General features: G+C 45.1%; 3 protein-coding genes across 7 annotated transcripts in view; all 3 read left to right on the top strand.

Moving 5' to 3' along the window:
* sptbn4b (spectrin, beta, non-erythrocytic 4b) overlaps nt 1-9,506 on the top strand; it is a 45,755-nt gene extending 36,249 nt beyond the window's left edge. For 2 of the 4 annotated variants that reach the window (XM_079353651.1, XM_079353649.1), the window contains exons 37-42: nt 64-1,097; nt 1,208-1,268; nt 1,433-1,689; nt 4,854-5,024; nt 5,425-5,467; nt 5,561-9,506. In XM_079353651.1, coding sequence (XP_079209777.1) covers nt 64-1,097; nt 1,208-1,268; nt 1,433-1,689; nt 4,854-5,024; nt 5,425-5,467; nt 5,561-5,866 — 1,872 coding nt within the window. In that variant the 3' untranslated portion in view covers nt 5,867-9,506. The other 2 variants (XM_079353650.1, XM_079353652.1) reach the window with 2 other exon arrangements.
* A 2,811-nt stretch (nt 9,507-12,317) lies between these two features.
* Nucleotides 12,318-16,527, top strand: LOC306830273 (uncharacterized protein). The gene is made up of 4 exons (XM_079353653.1): nt 12,318-12,947; nt 13,552-13,904; nt 14,158-14,227; nt 14,323-16,527. Exons 1-4 carry the CDS (start codon nt 12,530-12,532, stop codon nt 15,915-15,917), a joined length of 2,436 nt encoding a protein of 811 aa, XP_079209779.1. The 5' UTR covers nt 12,318-12,529; the 3' UTR covers nt 15,918-16,527.
* LOC306830274 (uncharacterized protein) lies at nt 16,517-20,386 on the top strand (the record flags this gene model as incomplete). Of its 2 annotated transcripts, none has more annotated exons than XM_079353655.1 (4): nt 16,517-16,783; nt 17,783-18,122; nt 18,612-18,668; nt 18,813-20,386. In XM_079353655.1, the coding sequence occupies 4 exons, from the start codon at nt 16,517-16,519 to the stop codon at nt 20,246-20,248; spliced, it is 2,100 nt and encodes a 699-aa protein (XP_079209781.1). In that variant the 3' UTR covers nt 20,249-20,386. The 2 variants fall into 2 exon arrangements, with proteins under 2 accessions (XP_079209781.1, XP_079209780.1); XM_079353654.1 differs by having other exon boundaries at nt 18,609-18,668.
* Between the last annotated feature and the right edge of the window lie 106 nt (nt 20,387-20,492).

Below are 20,492 nucleotides of genomic sequence, written 5' to 3'. Positions count from 1 at the left end.
ATAAGACAAGTCCAACCTGTCTGTATGTCCATTTTTAAAGCGGCTTCTCTTTTCTGTCTGCAGGTGGAAAAGTTGAAAGCTGAGCAAAGTCAACTACCCCCGACCCCTCTGCTGGGTCGTAAAGTCTTCCTGGACCCCCAAGATGCCTCGCCGACTCCATCCGCTCTCCCCCGCCTCCCAATCTCCCCCGTATCAAGACAGACCATCTATGAACAGAACGAAGCCAGCTCGCCTCCCTCGCCCTCGCCCGCTACTCCAACACCATCTCCGTCGTCCGTGGCCCGTCGCCTGGGCTCCACAGTTGCTAACTACACTCCCGTGATGAACGGTTCCAGCTACCGCCACACCCTGGAGGCGCGACAGGGCGCTGTTGCTGGCGTGTCCGCAGGACTAGGCAAGCCTTCACCTTCCTCCATCGCATCGATAGCCACGGCGGCCATGCTCGTGTCAGCCAACCAGGCGCGAGAGGGCACCAGTGCAGCGAAAGACCAGGCCGTGAAGGCGATGACTCACCTCCACCCAGCGCAGGCTGCAAGGACGCTAGAGTCCAAAACATCTCCGTATCTACGGCAGCCAAAAATCAAACATTTGGACGACGCGGTGACGCCGCTGCTCGTGGCCAGCCGACTGGAGAAGGCGAGGGAAAGAGAACGGGGGAGAGAGCGAGAGCTCATGATGGGAGAGATCGGGACGGAGAAAGCAGAGGTGGCTGTGATGGCTGAGGTGGTGCTACAAGACCCCGTCAGGGAGCGTCTGCACAGCGAGCCCACCAGAGGGCCTCGCGGGTCGAGGACCGACCCTTTAGGCCACGCTGAGCCGCAGGTCCACACCCACCGAGGACATCACAGCATAGAAAGGCAGCTGTCCAGCGAGCAGCTGATCCAGGCGCGCAGGGACGAGTTGCCTCAGGAGGTGTGGAGGGAACACGCGGAGAGGCGAGAGAGGCGGACGCTGGAGAGGCAAACGTCGAGTGAGAAGGAGGGCCACGGAGGCCACGAGGGCCGGCGAAGAGAACGAGACCGACACCGGCTGGAGAGACAGGAGTCCAGCGAGCACGACACGGGGAAGGAGCACTCAGACAGACGCTCGGGAGGAGGGTGAGACTATTTAAAGCATTAGAGAGCGCAGTAAAAATGTTTATCTTTTTGTCCTTTCAGTTACAAACAAGGTCAAGCTGATTCTCAAACTTGTGTTTTTTTTCTGGCAGAGAAAAGAGAGCCACCCTGCTGGACATTGTAGAGCAGCTTCAAGAACGAGAAGCAGCACAGGTGTGGATCTGCAAATACTGAGAGTCTCTTTTTGATGCATGTATTAAAGAAACACATTGATCTGTTCACTGGTTGAAGTGATCCCAGTTAACAGGAACACTGGCTGTACTACTTGGAGAGCTTGCACATAGACACAGTGATACCCAGTAATATCTGACCCTCAGGCCCGTGGTGAGGTTCCCCGTCTGCCCAACGGATTACCAGAAAAGTCTTCCCGTCCTGAGCGACCGAGAGCTCGGGACAGACCAAAACCGCGGCGGCGACCACGACCCAAAGAGGCGGGAGAGACGACGCGGCGGTCCAGGTCCGCTCCGGCCCAGAGCAGCCCGGCAGTCCCCCAGCCACCAACGCACACCGCACACCACGAGGGCTTCCTTTTCCGCAAGCTGGACATCGAGAGCCTGAAGAAGAGCACGAATAGGTGGGTGTTCAGGGTCATGATGGAGGGCGTAACATCTGCATGAGCAGATGAGAGACGTGAGGGAGAAGGATGGAGGACACTGGTGTCATGAGAATCAGAATCAAAGAAAACTGATCGAAGCATTCGATTACATTTGATCAAGCAGTCATTGGAGGTGATTTAATTTGGCCGTGCAGGAAGGTTGTTTCTTCTTTTTTTGAGGTTTTATCAAAAACAGATATTAACCTTTTCTCAGTTGAGTAGTCTTCACATTAAAAGATAAAATATTCCTGCAGCACTTTCAAGCTGGGTGAAAATTAACGTCTCAAAGTGCTTCATGAGAATATTGGACTTGTGTCGGCTGCAGCAGTCGTCGGTCTGACGTCTGTTTTCTCGTGACATCGCCTCCTCCTTCGTCTATAAGTTCCAACAAAGGACAGGGCATGACTTCAGCATGCTGAGCTCAAATCCTAACACACTGCGCTGACACTGCGTCGGACATTTTCAACCGATGCATGACTGTCACCTGCAAAAATAACACATGAAGCCTCATTGGTTTAAAAAAAAAAAAATACAAAACCAAGCCATGGATTCACTGATTATCTTCAGAGGCATGCAAACAACATAGTTTTCACACGTTTAGATTCAAGAGATGCATTTACATTTTTCATTATTTCCCAGAAAGCATTTAAAGGAAAGGTTCCACGTTCTGCGTTACGTCCATCCTGTGATTACAGTTCCAGTATTCAGAGTGGTTTTACATTGTTAGGGTTAAGTTGTGAAGTGTTGATGCATAAACTATTTGTTGTTGATCACTTTTCAGTAGCACTTTATCTTTAAACTCAAAACAGAAACAAAAGTGCTGGAGGTTGCACAGGCTGACAGCTGATCGTTTGTAATAAGCTATAATCTCATTAATCGATCATAATCAAAGAGTTTATTCCTGTGTTGCTTCTGTCAGCCGATAAAGAGGCGGCTGTTTGTCTGCTAGAAAAGCGTCCATTCAGAAAGTTTAAAATCAGCGTAGACCAGCAGTCACTTTGTCATAGATAGATAGATAGATAGATAGATAGATAGATAGATAGATAGATAGATAGATAGATAGATAGATAGATAGATAGATAGATAGATAGATAGATAGATAGATAGATAGATAGATAGATAGATAGATACTTTATTGATCCCGAGGGAAATTCAAGCTCAGGACGTGAAGATGACAGCTACATGAATTCAGAAGCATCCTCCTGACATCTGCATGTAGAACCAGCATGCATGAGGCTTCTCACAGCAGCACACCGAAGAAAGCACAGAAGAAGAAGCCGGCTGGCAGGCTGATGAATGTCGTGGGATTGGAGGTTGATGAAGCTACACTGCCTTGTACCCTGAGCCTGCCCTGCACACACACACACACACACACACACACACACACCTACTACCTGGCTTCCACAGATGATCGCCCCGCTTTCTCCAAAAGAGACGCCAACTGCAAAGTCTCTCTCTCTCTGCACTGCCCTCTAATGGCTGGGCTGACCACGCACAGCTAAAAGCTCATCCCCTTCCAGCTGTGGATGAGTCCCACTCACGATCCCACCTGAGGCAATGGATGAATGTCTCGAATGTACATGCTCTGTTATGTACATGGCAAGGTAAAGCATAATCCTGAATGGCTTCAATCTGGACAAGTTTGAATCTCCAAACAGATCCTCGTCTGGCTTGCGTCTGCTCTCTTTCGGTTTTGACTCTCAGGTTTAATTGGAGGACGGGGTCTGAAGGGGGCGGAGCCTCAGCGTCTTCCTCCAGTTAATACTGAGACAGAGAGGATGCAGTAAGCCTGAGAGGAAAGATTTAGATTCAACCTGTCTCTGTTACATAGCTACACGAAGAGGCCCTGCGTTTGTTTACATGCACATTAATGTTCTGGTATTATTCAGAAGAACCACGAGTTCCTTCTTACAGGATCAGTGCATGTGAACGGTGTGATATATTACTTCCCTCAGATACAAAAAAAAACATCTTATGAAACAAATATCACACTGCCTGATTGTTTAATCCAAATCAGATTTATTAGGAGGATTTATTATTTTTATTTTTGTTTGTATATTATGTTGTTTGGATATTTTCTCTTCATTCAAACCACAGAAACATCTGGAAAAAATAGAAGAAAAAAAAAATCCTCAGTTTCCAGTTTTGGATTCTGTCTGTTGCATCCATGTTGACATTTTGTGAGAACAGTGTTAGTTTCACCGAAGCTCTGTGAACATGGGAGACTTTGTTTAACCATAAAAACCCTGCTCACCTCTGATTGGCCGTCCATACCAGGCCCTGTTTCGTTTCCTAATGAGTGTAAAAAAAAAAATAAAAAAAAAATGACAGAAGCAAGATCTTGATCTTCTTTGTCAATGATCAGGTTTAATTCTGCCTTTCGGAGCTTCATCTTCTTTAAAATCCAACATGTTAAAATTAGCCGCGCAGACACCTTATCACATGCACCGATTGGTCCTCTCCAGTCTTTTAGTTATTTTAATTCTGTTTCTATTTTTGGTGTTTGGGTTCAGGATGTGAAACTGCACAGAGACGGCGTGCTCTGAATAATACCTTTATCTGGGTGTTGTGTATTAACTGGAATGCTGTGTGCATGTAAACACGCTCACAGGGGGCGAGAAGCATGAACGTGCCACTTTTGGTTTTCGTTGTTGCCAAAATGTCATTTAACCAAACTTTTTCTCTTTTCTCCCCTTTTTTTCCTTGATGCTTCTGGCTGCTCCTCGCGTCTCCTCCAAGGTAAGTCATATGAGCCTCAAGACACACTGATACACAAAGGTACATGTGCGTCGCCTCCCTCCCGGTCCATCCACCCCCCCACCCCCCCCCACCCCACCCACCCACCTCCTCTGTCCGTGCGTCTGTGTGTCCATTCGTCTGTGTTTGTTCGGCAGTGTGTTTATTCCTCCCTTCTTGGCGCTGGTCCATCCTGCCTGCCCACCTGTGCTCTGGTCAGGTGAGTGAGGTGTTAGCTTAGCGAGAGCGACTCTGCAGCTCCTCCTGACTCCCCCCCATCTCCCCCCAACCACCACCACCACCGCCCCCGCCTTCCCCTTACTCCTCCACTCCACCGTCCCCTCCTCCTCCTCCTCTTCCTCACACTCTCCCTCCCTCCTCATACCTCCCACCTTCCCACACCACAGCAGGTCATGGGTCAACCTCTACTGCGTGCTGAACAAAGGGGAGATGGGCTTTTACAAGGACGCCAAGAACACGACCACGTCCTACAACAACGAGCCGCTGCTCAACCTCTCCCACTGCCACTGCGACGTCACCAACGGTTACAAGAAGAAGAAGAATGTCTTCACGCTCAAGTGAGGAGCTCTTTTCATACTCTTCATGAATCTGAACAAATTCACCATAAGATTGCTTCCATGAGCAGTCGTTGAGCTTATCAGTTTACTTTTACATAATAAACACAACGTTACAGGCGTCAGACCCTTTTCAACAGGTTTAGGTTGGTAACCCCAGGTTCAGTCTGACAGCATTTTACACCTTCCTAAATGAACCGGACAAACGGACCAAACATCTCAGGGTTTGTGTAAACAGCTCAGGAGTCAAAGACAGAACATCTCCGCCTTGGCTGCTTTGATATTTGACGACTCATTTGGTTACAAATATCATTTGGCCAAGTCCTCTTTAAGTTAGTTTTTTTTCCAAAGCATGATTTGCATCACACTGAATGTGTGTTTAATACTTTTCCTTTTGTTGCAGGACAAAGGATGGCAGCGAGTTTTTGTTTCATGCTAAAGATGAGGTGAGTCTGTCTGTGTGTCTTCATGTAGCTTAAGAAGTCGTGAGAGTTTAAAGGGTGACTTAAAACCTGACACTTCCTGTCCCCCTTTTGCAGGAGGACCTCAAATCATGGGTCAACAACATCACCGCGAGTATCACGGAGCATGAGGAGATTGCCAAATGGGGTCAGCCCCAACCAACTACCTCATCCACTGACGAGGGCACGCGCCGTGACGGCAGCAAGGCGGACAACCGGTCGGAGCGAGGGGGCGAGCGCTCGGACGCGGCTGATCGTATCGAGCGGGCGGACAAAGAGAAGGAGAAAGAGAAGGAGAGGGAGAGAGGCGAGCGGTCAGAGAGGTCGGAACGGGGTGGGAAGTCGGACGCAAAGCGCTCAGAGAAGTCGAGTAAGAAAAAGTGAGCGGGACGACAGACTTCTGGGAATCGAAGCGTCTGAACTCCAAATGGGAGGCGGGGGTCAAAGACTGGCAGTGAACGCCCCCCCCCCTCCTCCTCCTCCTCTCTGCGTCCAGCACGGTCAGCGAAGCGGTTGTGTTTGGATGGAAAGTGACGCACAGGACAGAAGGATTGACCCAGGCTCACTTTTAGGACAGGATCTGGAGCAGGAGACATCTTTCTCTCTCTCTCTCTCTCTCTCTCTCTCTCTCTCTCTCCCTCTCTCTCTCGCTCTTCTTCTGTGTCGCGTGCGAGAGCACACACAGTTTACCTATGCCCCCCCTGGTGGCAGTTTCAGAGAACTGCAGAGGGAGTTTTGTGCTGCTGAACCCCTTGGCGGCGTTAATGCAAGAGAGCGGGACGGGAAACGCGTCACGTTTACTCCAAGGCTGTTACTGATTGCTGGTAGTACGATAAAAAACGTAGCTCATTCTGTTCCATGTTTGATTTTTCTATGAGATGAGCTGTATCTGTATGTATTTCCTGTTTGTCCTATCTACTGTATCTATGTGTCTGTCTGTAAGTCAAGACATCCTACACTATGTCTTATTACTCCTCGGAAAGCTGAAAGGGAATGAACGAAAGCCAAAATGTTTTACAGACTTAAAAACGTAGAGAAGCGTGATTTGTTTAAATGTGCGTTCTGTCTCGAGCTCCGAACAAACAACAACAACAAACAACAACAACGCAGGAAAGAAAACTGGTTTTACTTTTTGATCTCAAACAGCACTGAACCACAAACATCCACATGCACCACTGATGTATGAACTGAAAGAAACAGTTTGTTGAATATGCACAGATGATGATGATGATGATGATGATGATGATGAAGGCAATCAGGACAGAAAACAGACGAATGAATCAACGTTTAATCACTGCCCTGAAACATAACCTAAAGGGCTTTTAATTTTAACCCAAATGAGTGATCACAACTGCAAAAATGACTTCAATGTTCTTATATGTTTGTGTTGGATTCTGTCCAAGAAGAGCAGCTTTTATTTCTTTATTTATAAAGAGCTTATTTAGGATTGAGGCTCTTTTTTGTTTTTGTTTTTTTTCTGGAATATTTAAGTTGCACTGACGGGAGGCTTTAACCTTTTAATTAAAGACAGCAGCCAGCGAGGCTCCGAGGTGTAATTAATAAGAGATAACATGCACAGTTTGAGGAGGGATCAGAAACCAGACTTAATCTGATGATTGATTATTTTTATTTTTTTTCGAGGCCTCATTTGTTAAGATTTTAATTAAGGTTACAAAATAGCAAAAAGTGAATGCCTTTTTTATTTTTGGCTTCCTGCAGAGGCGTGAGAAGGATGTTTTCTATCGTAAAGGGAGTCGATGAAGTTCACCAGTTTTTCATGAATAACGTTTTTGGCTTGGTCATAAGCACAAATCAGCGCCTGGCATGTTTTTAATGAATGAGGCCTCGTCTACTCTTTTATTCCCTCACTACTTCAAACTACTTGTTTTTTCTCTTTGGGTGACTCACACAAGTCTTTTGCATCCTTTATTTTGAAATACAGATGTAAAAATCGTGAGTATGTACACGAGTGTGTGTGTGTGTGTGTGTGTGTGCATGTTTGTGCTGCTGCTCTCTGCTCCCAGGGTCTCCATAGCTCTCAGGTTATTTCTGTTAGTATGTGCTTACAGTGTGCTTCGTGTTTATATGTCCGTCGACTCATATGGACACCTCAGTCTTCCAGACACGTCTGATCCATCACACATTATTAACACGTCTCATTATCCTGACAACCCATCAGTGAAAGAACAAGACGAGAATGAACGATTCGACTGGTCAGCATTTCAGACTGACCAAATATTTCGAGAGAAATGGGTTTCAGTGTCTGTGAGTTGTGAGATTGCATGTTTTGCTTGGAGAGAAATCACTCGTCACATAAAGCTCGTCTTTGCAGCCCCACAGACTCGTCAGTTTATGTTTTGAACTCGCCACAAAGCCATAAATGAAGAGAAGGGAAGGAAGGGAGGAAGGTCAGTACAAGGAGGAGAATCACCATAGTTTATTTAACCTGTGAAAGGTCGTCTAAACTGCATCGCACAGGTCAGGTAGCATTTAAGATCCTTCTGTTTCAGGATCACAGCTACGGTGTGGACGCTTTATTTCTTCATTATTTTCTCTCTTAATGGAGTTGTCTGTTTGTCTTTAAGAACCACGACAAAAACCAGCCGCAGTCAGGACCGTGTGGTCCAGCTGGAGATGTTAACCACGTGTACACTTTTCAAACCAAACACAGTGAATGATGATCCTTTAAGTCTTTTTTTTTTTTTTTTGCTGTAAAAGCATAAAACACTGTTTGTCATTCATTCTGATGAATTCTCACATTTCTAATGAAGTTGTCTCACTAGTGCCCCCTGAGGTCAACCTTCTCATGTGTGGATGATCAGAAAAACACACAACAGGGGGCAACGCTGAGCCAATACCACACTCCAAAACAGATCAGAACTATTTTAGATTTCGTCTGATTTTTTATTTTTTTTTACCTCAAGAAACTTAAAGGATGATGATTAACTGAGAGGTTGGATATCTTTGTGACGGGTTAGCTCAAACACCTCCAGTAAAGTGAAACTACCTTCCTGAAGTGTTTTCTTTAAGGGTGTTGACCATCAGCTGCTTCTAGGTAACAGTGCAGGAGCTTTGTGTACTTTGGGTGAAGGAGCTCAGACTGCCAGCGGCTGTCAATCAAAAGCTGACACTTCCTTTCTGTTTCTGTGACGGGCATTTCTGACATGTCCTCAAGTTTGTTTGTTTTTATCTCTTTTAACTATGAAAATATCGGCAGTCAACATAAAAAAATCAAAAAAAAATCAGATGTGCATTTGGATTCTTGCGGATGACAAAATGGACTTTTTAAAATCTTCCTCTCTCCCTCTCAGATTTCTTTTGATATTCTCAGTCGTCTATTTTGCCTGGTTGATAGTTTTCTTTGCATCTTTAAAATGTAAAGATCGTATTATGAAAGCAATATTCTATCTCTCTGTACCTGTATGAAGATTTTCACTGAAGGATTTTAAATTCTGTCCCGACCTGCTGGTCTGGTTTGTGTTTATCATAAAAAAACACGTCTTAAAAAGTGTAAAAACTTATTTATTTATTTTTTGTCAAATCTTGTTTTTATTTCAACACACTTTATGCATCTTAACTGAGTGTGAATGCCATATCAATGCAATCATTTACATGCATGATGAACACGACGAACGTAGAGATGAATTTTGAATGAGCAAATCTTCCAACAGTGAGAGGAGACAGTCCGGTCCTCCGCTGTGGGATCATGAACACTCTGGAAACACGCAGGGCAAACATGCAGGGTACTGAAAACACCACGGAGTTAATCATGAGCTGAGCCACTGTGTCGGGTTGTGTCTGTTTTCAGCAGAAGTCAACATGTTGTGTTTGTGTGCTCGGATGTGCGGCGTCCTCAGGTCACGTGACTGGCGCTGTCTTCATTATAACCCCATCTCGACAGACTGATTGTTGGACGAGCTCGTGCGTACCCTGCCTGTTTGTGTGTCTGTGCTGTTCTGTTCACATCAGCCTCAGTCTGTCGGCAGAGATGAAATGATGAATAAAATACCTTTTGCTTTATCATCCGTGTGTTTAAAGTCATTGTTTTCTTTTCCTGTTGACATGAATGAAGTTTGATTGTTGTTGTCGGATGAGGATCAGATTTTACTCCTCTTCAGGTGATAACTTAAGAATCGCGTGTTTCTCACGAGCTAATGAGTTGGTTTCAGCAGTTTGAGAGAAGATGAAATCTTTACTTTATGTTGAAGGAAAATCAGATTTTTTACAGTTTAATTTGTAGTCCATCAGTTTCTACCATTAACTGACTTTCAGAGTTTGACATGTTGCATCTTCTGCAGCAGAATCCCTCAGCAGTAAAATCAAATATCATCACCGAGGGTTATCCGTCTCTCTGTCTGATTATGATGTCCACCGATGGACTGAGACTTTATGCAAACTCTCCTTTGCACTAAAGAGACTCTGACCTGTTGCAGAGTTGAGGCCGGGAGGTCAGGGCAGAGAAACTTCACGTCTAGAAAAGTTCAGCGTTAGGTCAAAGGTCATGTAGGTGTTTTCGTACCAAAGAGTTCTGGGGGAGTTTTTGAAGAGGAAGGTCACATCATGGGAAAGTGTTTCTGCCTTCATTCACGCCGCCATGGTACTTCAAACGGTTCCTCTAAATGGGTCCGAGGAACTTAAAAAGGCTCCAGAACAAAAAGGGCTTTTAACATCCGTCTCATTTCAGGATCATTTCTTTGTGATTTATTGTTTGTTTACTTTCTAGTCATCCTTTAAACGCTGGTGAGAATTCAATGTGGGTTATTAAGAGAGCAGAGTCGTGATCCAATTAAAAGAGCGTCCACTAATTAAAACCAATCAACATTTCTAATTGATTCAAACTTTGTAAAAGCTTCTTAGAGGTTCAGATTGGCTTTTTCTTTTTTTTACAACATTACATGACAACAGCTGGTCAGACAAACTCTATAATATATATATATACAGACCAAATGAGTGCTTGATAAGTCAAGAGAATAATCAGCAGATAGAAGCAGAATGAGAACAGCAGCATCATGTTGAACTCGAGTGTTTGTTCACGCGTTGTGTTTCAGTCACTGCGTTGTGTTTACGCTTTGTTTACCTTCTGCTCGTCCCAGCTTCCTCACTAAAGAAGGCCTGCATGCAAACACTGAAGCTGTTGGATATTTTGGAGAGAGACTTTCAACGGGACTCGAGCGACTTGTGAATGCAATCATAACTTTATAAATCGAGCTTTTGGTTCAACGTTTCGGGAACAATAAGGGCTGATCATGAGTGTGTGCAGCTCAGTTAGAAACACTGAACTCTGTTGATTCATGTTGGTGCATTAAATCTCTTATTTCATTCAGTGTCATGATTTGACTTCGATCACTAAGATGTGGACTTTATGCTTCAGCTTACTGAACACGTAGGGAGCAGCTCGTTAGAGTGACTATAACTTTGTTCTGTGAAGGAGAAGTCGGGATGTGAAGACACTTTCTTCCTGATCATTTGTTCAGTTTTATCTTTAATTCAGAAACAACAAAGACCAAGGTGAAATGTTTCTCAGTGAGCTCCTGCAGATTCTCCTGCCGATCCAAACAAACAAATGTTCCCAGTTTTTTTCACACCAGTCAGAAGTGATCCAGCTCATAGTGCTGACAGCACTACTGTCTCTGTGCCCTCAGCCTGTCTGTCTCTCTGTACGTCTGCCTGCACAACCTGAACATGTACAAATGCATTTCTTCAGAAGGAGTTTCTGTCAAATCAAGCTGAAAATGGAAAACTGCCATTTCCCTTTTACCATCTTCTCTCTCCTTTTTTCTTATTTTATTTTGAGTGTGTTGTATTGAGATTGATATCTACACACAAACACATCAGGACGAAGAGGTTGCATGAATGAAAACGTCTTTATTGATGTACTGCTGTGCATGTCTTGAAGCCCCATCCCTCCACTATGCAATCATTGTAACATACCGACACAAAACCACCAACATAGAAACGGTTGAATGAATGAACAATAATGTATAAAAAGAGAACAAGTCACCGCTCTGTACAGTCGTTTCTTTGACTTGAAAAATACAGATTGTGATATTGAATCATGATGTCTTTATGCGTCTTTTTTTTTTTTTCAGGTTGGGGTCATTTTCAGGATGTGACACAAAGTGAATATTACTTATATTAAGTCAATATTAGCAAGAAAAAGGTTTATTAATTGCAGTTAAAGTTTAATGTCTGGTGATCGCCTGAATTATCAGAATGAACTCTGTGGTTTCTTTTGACTTTAATTGATTTAAACATAGCTTGATGGATTAATTCATGAAAATGTTGAATCAATTTCTTTATCAATTCAGCCACAAAGATGGTCGCTGTAACAATAAGGTTAGTATACTACTGAGATAATACTAAGGATACTCATACATGATGTCCAGGCTTTTATCAATAACACACCTCTAAGAAGTCTGTCTACGAGCCCTGATAAAAACATTCATATATTCTGAGCTGTGTTTTAGAGCAGTGGTGGATCAAGTGAAGTGCTTTTTAAACACGTTTTATTTTGTTTGTTAAATGGACTTGAGCTTGTTTTAGGGCTTTTCTGGTTTCAAACTTCTCAAAGCACTTTTTACATGTCACCCCTACACCTTCACACACTTGAAGGTCGAGGCTGAGGATCGATCTGCAGACCTTCCGATAAATAAAATAAATAAAACACATTTAAAAGAAAAAAAACAATCGCAAATATTGTTTTAAATTTGATCTTCAGATTTTCAAAAATGAAACAAAATGAAAGCTATGAAACAAAACAAATGTCATCCTGATCATTTTAATAGCAAGGTGCGTGTTTCACTCTTTACTTCTTATTTAGAGCTTTTATTTTGAAATGGGGGAAGTGACACAGGAAGCGGATGTTCTACACGGAATCTTTTCCGCGACGCACAGTCCACCATGTTTGACAGTCTCTGTTCAAACGTCAGATAAAGTTCTTGTGTTAAAGTAAGAGCTGAGTCTGACTGAGGTTGGTGATTTAGTTTGAAAATGTTCGCGCAGACGTCGGACACTTCGCGCTGAGTTCGCAACTCGACTGAAGAAAAAATGGAGGCGAAGTTCGGCAGCGAAGTGTCGTCGATCGTGGAAGTCGCCATCCAGGCTGCCGTGTGTGTTTTCAAGGATGTGTGGGAGAAAGAAGCGCCAAACTCGGAGTGGCAAGAGACGAAGTTGGGCGAAGTCCGGGAGATAGAGGAGAGCCTGGTGGTCCAGATCCGCAGGGTGTTCGCCGAGTTCGCCTCCGAGCTGTTCGAGGAGAACGAGGCTCTGCGGGCCAAAGTGGAGCAGCTGGAGGACGTGCTGCAGAGGAAAGCCGGCCAGCTGGAGCAGGAGCTAGAGGCCAGGGTGGGTCAGCTGGGCAAAGACATGGAGGAGCTGGAGCAGGAGCTGAAGAGCATCAGTGAAGGGGGCAGCAAGACACCGGGGGGCCCGACCCACATCCTGCTGCAGGACGGGTCACTGACGGGTGAGAGGAAGACTGTTTCTGCAGGGGGGTAGTCAGGGTTTGTGGCTAGTCATGAAGTTCACCTTTAATCAAAGATGAGCATTCTTTCAGTAAAGGCTGCATTCATGTTGGTACCCTGGGTGTCTGTGGACCCACAAAATGTGAAATAAACCCAGCAGGAAAATGCTCCATATCAAATGTGCTCCCCTTGTGATGTCACTGTGGGATTCTGCTAAAAAAAAAAAAAAACCTCCCCCTGATATCTCCACCCATGAACTCCACCTCCTGCCTCGAGTAAAACATTTGCACAGGTCCGCCATTTTTATTTTGGCTAATGATTGAGTGATGTGCACAGGGATAACACAGGGGGGGCGGGGTCATTGCATTTAAAGAGACACACACACCAAAACAGAGCGTTCTGAGAGAGAGCTGGTTTCTACAGGGTCACAAACCTCCTCTGCGGCTTGATTCATGTTATGATTAGATCAAAACACAGCACAGATATTAATATGTCCCCTTTAAATGTCTTTCTTTTATTTCTGTGCGAGTTAATCGTCTCTCTGTGAACATGTTGCATCTGTCTGATTGTAGAGATGAATGAATCTTGTCTCTAAAAACTCGACAGGCACACAGACGTCTGTCTCGAGCAGTCCTGCAGCTTTTCTGGTCGCTGCGGAGGAATCCACCCTGAACCCTCCTCCGGCTCCGTCGGAGAGCGATGACGACATTTCCGTGCCCGTTGCCGACCTGGAAGCTGCGACTGCACCGACGATGTTTGTCGGCGGGGTCAGCGCTGTGCTGTTGGTGGGCGCCAAACAAGTCGACGACCAGCCGCCGACCCCGTCGACGGCTGCCTCCGATCCCACAGGAACACTGCAGCTCATCCTCAAACCAGCAGCCTCGCCGGGATCTACTCCTCAACATGTCCCCAGTCCAGAATCCAACTACGTCAGAGGTGTCGACTCGGCACAAGAGAAGGTTGGATTTACTGATTTCATTTCACTTTGTGGGTTTGAAAGAAAAATATATTTTCTGCTCTTTTGATCTTCACAAGTTATTCAGCTGGTTTTTGTTTGTTGAGAGAAAAACCAGTTTGTGTGATTTCTGACTTAAAAGAACAAACTGAGCCTGGATGTATTTCTTCAGTGTTGCTTGTTGGATGTTTCTTTATTAAGAGGAGCTGGTTTCATGCAGCCAACATTTGTTGATAGTGAGTTTTTTCTTCTTCTAGAAATCAGTGGAAGAGGCACCTTCAGGGAGAGCGAGGAGAATCAGGAGACCGACGCCTAAAGTCCTAGAAGGTGTGATTTAAATTCACCACACACACGATTTGATGATATTGAGTAAAAAAAACTGGATGAAACCTGTAAACAATGATTCCTTCCCTCGTTTCCAGCGTCCACGCTGCAAAGCACAGAGGAGAATAAAGCCCGGTCAGGCGGACTGCAGGGCAGGAGGCTTACAAAGAGCGAGTCGCAGACTGTGAAGCGCTTCCCCTGCGAGCTTTGTAACGCCAGTTTTCATTGGAAAGGAGAACTGAAGAAACACGCCAAGGTTCACAAGCAGACGTTTCCTTGCGAGCAGTGTGGCAAAAGCTTCCTGGAAAAGAAGTCTCTGGAGAATCATCTTTTGCGTCACGAGACTCACAAAGCCCCGCTGCCTTTCCCCTGTCCTCGGTGTAAGAGGTCGTACCGCAAAGAGCAGTCGCTGCAGAATCACCTCAAGCGTCACCAGCGGCTCAAACCGCCCAAACCGTTCTCCTGTGATCAGTGCGGGAAGACGTTCAGGATCAAAACGTCTCTGGAGAATCACCTGCTGCGCCACGAGAAGTGGAAGCAAATGTTGAAGTGTCGGCTCTGCGACAAGACCTTTAAGCTGCCGGTGCAGCTGAGGTGTCACATGGCGGTGCACTCGGAAGAGAGACCGTTCAGCTGTGCCACGTGTGGGAAAGAGTTCAAGAGTAAAGACACGCTTCGCTTCCATCAGATGGTTCACACGAACACCAAAAAATACAAGTGCTCGATGTGCGAGGAGACTTTCAAATACGCACACTCCCTGACCGTGCACAAGAGGAAACACACCGGCGACACTCCGTTTATATGCGGCGTGTGCGGCCGCTCGTACAGGACCGGCACCGCTCTGAAGAGACACAGCCTGGTCCACACGGGAGAGAAACCGTTCACCTGCCACATATGTGGAGCCAGATTCAGCCTGAATAACAACCTGAAGAGGCACCTTCGCATTCACACAGGGGAGAAGCCGTTCACCTGCCAGGAGTGCGGCAAGAGCTTCTCCGACAACAACAAGCTGAAGTCGCACATGCTCGTCCACGGCGCCAGGAAACCTTTCATGTGCGATCTGTGTGGGAAGACTTTCCTCTTCAACTGCAGGCTGCTGATTCATCAGAAGTACGTGCACGCCGACAGGGACGAGGAAGCGGACGGCAATCAAAGAGTCTTACAGGCCAGAAAGCGAAACAAGTCGCAGGTGAAACCGTTCAGCTGTAAAATATGTCTGAAGGGTTTCAGCGCCGCGTGTTCCCTCAAACTCCACGAAAGAGGCCACAGTGAGCACAAGGAGTTCAACTGTGGCATCTGTGGGAAGTCTTTCCATAACAAATACTCTTTTGGTTATCATCAGAGAAGCCACTCAGGGGAGAAGCCTTTCGTGTGCGATGTGTGCGGGAAGAGATTTTTCCACGCCGGTAGTCTGAAGCAGCACGAGCGGATTCACACCGGGGAGAAACCGTACAAGTGCGACCAGTGCGGAAAAGCCTTCAGAACAGACGGGAACTTCTACAGACACTTGAGGATCCACACGGGAGAGAAACCGTTCGAATGTGTGTACTGTCACAGGAAGTTCCACCAGTCGAATCAGCTCAAGTCCCACATTCAGGTCCACACGGGGCAGAAGCTCTACCCGTGTCAGCAGTGTGGCCGCGGCTTCTCCGATTCAAGGCAGCTCAAAAAGCACAGCTGTGACGGCTCGTAGCCGAGGGGCTGCTGCGTCGCAGAGTCCAGTGGTGTGTTGCATCAAGGGCAACTAAATAACTTGAGTTTGACCTTTAAATCTAGCTTAGCTGTAGACGACATAACTTCAAACGTTCAGTCTTTATAAACTGTTAACGAGAGCTTTTCAATTTGTTCATAAATCCTTCGACTTCAGACTGAAATTAAATCCATTCCAGTTCCAATAATATCTGCTTTTACGATCACTGAGTACAACTTAAATAGCTTCATAACAGCAAAAAATCTAATGAAGAGTATTTCGTCCTCTGTTAACTCTCCCATGTCATCGTTCCTGATAGTTCAAGAATCAATCCAAATTCATTCATACCGTAAAAATAGTCACAGCTCAGTGTTCACAGAAGAAGAACAAAGCTTTGTTATGGCCTCTCCAATACCTTCTTTTTTCCTCCTTTATTTTTCAAACGCCACTTAATGAATTAAAAAACGTTTTCCGACAGAGAACCACAAAGATGTAATTATTTTTAAGGAAAATGTCAAAATGATGAAATGGCTTTCCGATTAAATGTTCTGTTTGATATAGCTCTGTTTCTATTTTTCTGTTTGCTGTTGCAATAAAATAATATGCAATGGAAGCGACTTGGAGAGTTTTATTTTGAAGTAATACGCTTAAATAAATGCTGTTTCCGGTGTTTCGCCGCCAACTTTACTGTTTCCTTTTCGCAGTTTTTGAGAGCCTGCTGTGTGAACTTTAAAGATAAAATGTCGGAACATGTTGTGTTTTGTGGTGAAACAAAGACCATCCTGGAGACAGTTATCAATGTCGCTATCGATTTGTTTAAAAACTCAAACGAGGAGAACCCGGCGAAAGAATCAAACCGAAGACATCCGGTGAGTGAGCACAGAAACACTAAATGTTGGAGATTAAACCGACGGAGAGAAATCAAGTAACGTTACCGCGAGCCGAACGGAACAAAGATGGCGGACTGGTCCTTCACGGGGAAAGTCAAAAATAACAATGAGGGAAGAAATATTGATGAATATGGAAATTAAAGGTGTTTTTTAAAAGAACTTTTATGTTTTATATTGAAGGAGTCTTTAAAATAAGTGGTTGCCTTAACGTTACGTCAATAAATAAAAGATGACTCAGTTTAGTGTCTTTAAACAGTAAAATTATCTGTACATCAATGTTCATTTTTAATATTAGGATTTATGAATCCAACTGCATACTGACGGGAATTAAATTAAAGAAAAGAAAAATGCTTTAAAATTATTCTAACTAATTTAATGAACAGCCTTAGCTGCAGGTAGAGTTTATTATTTTTAATCAATACTATAAAGCACATAGCTTAGTTTTAAGAAGTAGCTCCTCTACCTGTTTGACATATTTACCAACATGAGTTCAATCGAAATGTTATAAATAACTATTTGGGACACAAATATAAACAGTTTTAATTTTATAAAATGTGAATAATAATAAATTAAGATAAGATAATCATGTATTCATCTCGCAAACAGAAATTTATGGTGTAGGATGGCAGAAGGAAGTCACACAGTGTAAAATTAAATAAGTTAAAATAGCCAGTAACTTCAAGCTGTAAGTCTGTATGAAATTCTCTGTTTTTATTATCATCCTAAAACCTCTCTGTGTCCCCTTATAATCCTCAGAGGCTTCAGTTTGAAAGCCTTAAAAATAAAAACATTAAAAGTCTCTGTGGAGCAGCAGCTGACCTTTCTGTATGTTCAGCATTTTTACGTATGTTACGAAAGCTGTAATATCCCAAACCATGAGTGGGCAGAGTGAGGATGGGGATACTGATCTTTTATTCATAGCAATGTGTTTTTATTATTATCAGAAATAATGCTGAGTCCATGTTTTAATCCTGACAGACAGATTTAGCAAACACTTTGGAGATGTTGGCACGGGAGGCGACCAGAAAGATGAACAACATTTTCTTCCAGCTGTTCTCGAAGCTGCTCAACGAAAAGACGAGTCTGAAGGCCGAAGTGAGCCGGCTGGAGAGCGAGCTGAAGACGATGAGCGGAGACTTTGAAAACGCCCGACTGTGGAGAGATAACGTCCTGAACGGCTGCCCGGTCCTGTTCGAGCAGAGCGGATTGATCTACACCTTAAAACCGACGGGGAAGTTAAAACTCAAGACGGGTGAAGCGTCGGAGGGAGGTGCAGAATCACCGGCTGCTGTCGGGATGCAGGGAGGACATGATGCTGGTGAGGAAACATCTCTGCACATGGAGATGATTGACTAAAGAGAAATGAGAGACAGCATGCAGGAGCCTTTATTATCCACTTTAAGTTTTTAATAAATACTAAACCTATCAAGAGATGACTGTAAGTCCAAAAGAATCCCCCCCCCATCATATATCATATAATCAGATATTTTCTAGGCATGAACACAGGATCCAACAAAGAGAAAATATATCCCCCCCCCCCCCCACACACACACACACACAGGTTTCACTATCTTCTTGAACAAATAAAATCATATATTTTCCAGGCATGAACACAGGATCCAACAAAGAGAAAATAAAGTCTGTCTTTGTTTCAATCATCTCATTTAAAACATGTTTCTTGTGGCATCCTTTGAATCTGCAGAACCAGAGCAGGTTCGATTTAGTTCTGGAGGATGTTTTATGACGGGACAGGGACACATTTCATGAATCTCTTTCTTGTCTTTATCATGAATCACTTTGACAGAAGTTGGGGAGACAACAGCGGAGGTGGACTCTGAAGCATTGTCCTCAGAGATTTTAAATGGTAAATATATAAAAAAAAAGATTCAACACTTAAAGCTCCTTGAGTATGAGTTGTTTGTATCAACATGTTTCTGTTGCTGTTCTTTTATTCTGGATATGAGAGATGGATTTTTAACCTTTTTTTTTTTTTTTAAACCGTGTGTAGACGCTGCGGAGGATCGCACCTCGACGAACACAGAGGAATGTAAACAAACAGAGAGAGCAGAAGTCACGAGGAAAGGGAAGGTCTTTGTGTGCGAGGTCTGTGACAAGAGCTTCAACAGGCAGTTTCATCTGATGAAGCACATGAACACTCACAGGGAGCAGAGGCCCTTCTCCTGCAGCCAGTGCCCGAGGAGATTCAGGAACACGGCCACCTACGAGTATCACCTGCTGCGTCACGAGGAGAGGAAGCACGCCGCCTTCAAGTGCACGCTCTGCGAGAAGACGTTCAAAACCAAAATGAACCTGAAGACTCATCAGCTCGTGCACACCGACACGAGGCCGTTCTCCTGCTCCACCTGCGGGAAGGGCTTCAAAGCCAAACACAGCCTGCAGGCTCATCAGATCGTTCACTCCGTGGAGAAACCGCACAAATGTGCCGAGTGCGGCGAGAGCTTCAGGTACGCCATCGCGCTGCAGTGCCATAAAAGCGCTCACACCGGCGAGCATCCTTACAAGTGTGCGGTGTGTGGCAAAACTTTTGTGAAGAGGAGATCCCTGCGCACACACCAGTCGGTCCACAGAGGGAAGATCTTCACATGTGAGACGTGCGGAGCGGGCTTCACGCTGCAACACAACCTGAAGAGACACATCCGCATCCACACGGGAGAAAAACCGTTCAAGTGTAAAGTCTGCGGGAAAAGTTTCATTCAGGACAACAAGCTGAAAGTTCACATGCTGCTTCACGGGGCGTCCAAGTCCTTCATGTGCGACCTGTGTGGGAAAACGTTTCTCTACAACTGCCAGCTGCAGAAACATCAGAAAGTTTCTCACCATGACGGGCACGGGCAGGTCAGGGCGAGGAGAACTCGAGAGCGAGGCAACCGTCGAGTCATCTATCGACGGGACAGAACCACAGTCGACGTGACGCCGTTCAGCTGCAAGACCTGCCGCAAGGGCTTCGACACCGCAACCGCACTGAAGAGACACGAGCTTATCCACACGGGTCACATGCAGTACAGCTGTGACACGTGTGGGAAGTCGTTTTTCTACAAGGCCACGTACGACTACCATCAGCGGATCCACTCGGGAGAACGGCCTTTCGGCTGCGACGTGTGCGGGAAGACGTTCATCATCCTTCAGGCTCTCAAGTCCCACAAACTGCAGCACTCTGGAGAGAAACCACACAAGTGTGAGCAGTGTGGGAAGGCCTTCAGGATCTACACAAACTACCTGAGACACTTAAGGATCCACACGGGTGAGAAGCCGTACGAGTGTGAGGTCTGTGGAGCGAGGTTCAGGCAGCTCGGACACGTCAAGTTTCATATGCAGGTCCACACGGGGGAGAGGCCGTATTCCTGCAGCAGCTGTGGACTCGGATTTTCAGATTCAAGACTGCTAAAGAAACACAACTGTGGAAACACACTCAGTACATCATGAGACGAAATCACTGAAGATCTATCGAGTAGTTATTGTAGCATCAAGCCAAAAAACAAACAATAATAAAAACAATTATAATTAAAAATAAATGCAAAACTTTTTCTTTTGCAATGTTATTTTTCGAAGCGTATTTATTTTGATTGTTGACATGCGGACGCTACTTCATTTGGCCACTAGAGGGCAGTGAGCGCGCGTCTTTAGCTGAACGCCACCAGTGACCTTTGTTTAACGTCAAGTTGGATCC

This window comes from Symphodus melops (assembly GCF_947650265.1).
Source record: "Symphodus melops genome assembly, chromosome: 10".
Taxonomy (NCBI): Eukaryota; Metazoa; Chordata; class Actinopteri; order Labriformes; family Labridae; genus Symphodus; species Symphodus melops.
This window is presented reverse-complemented; position numbering and strand designations above follow the sequence as displayed.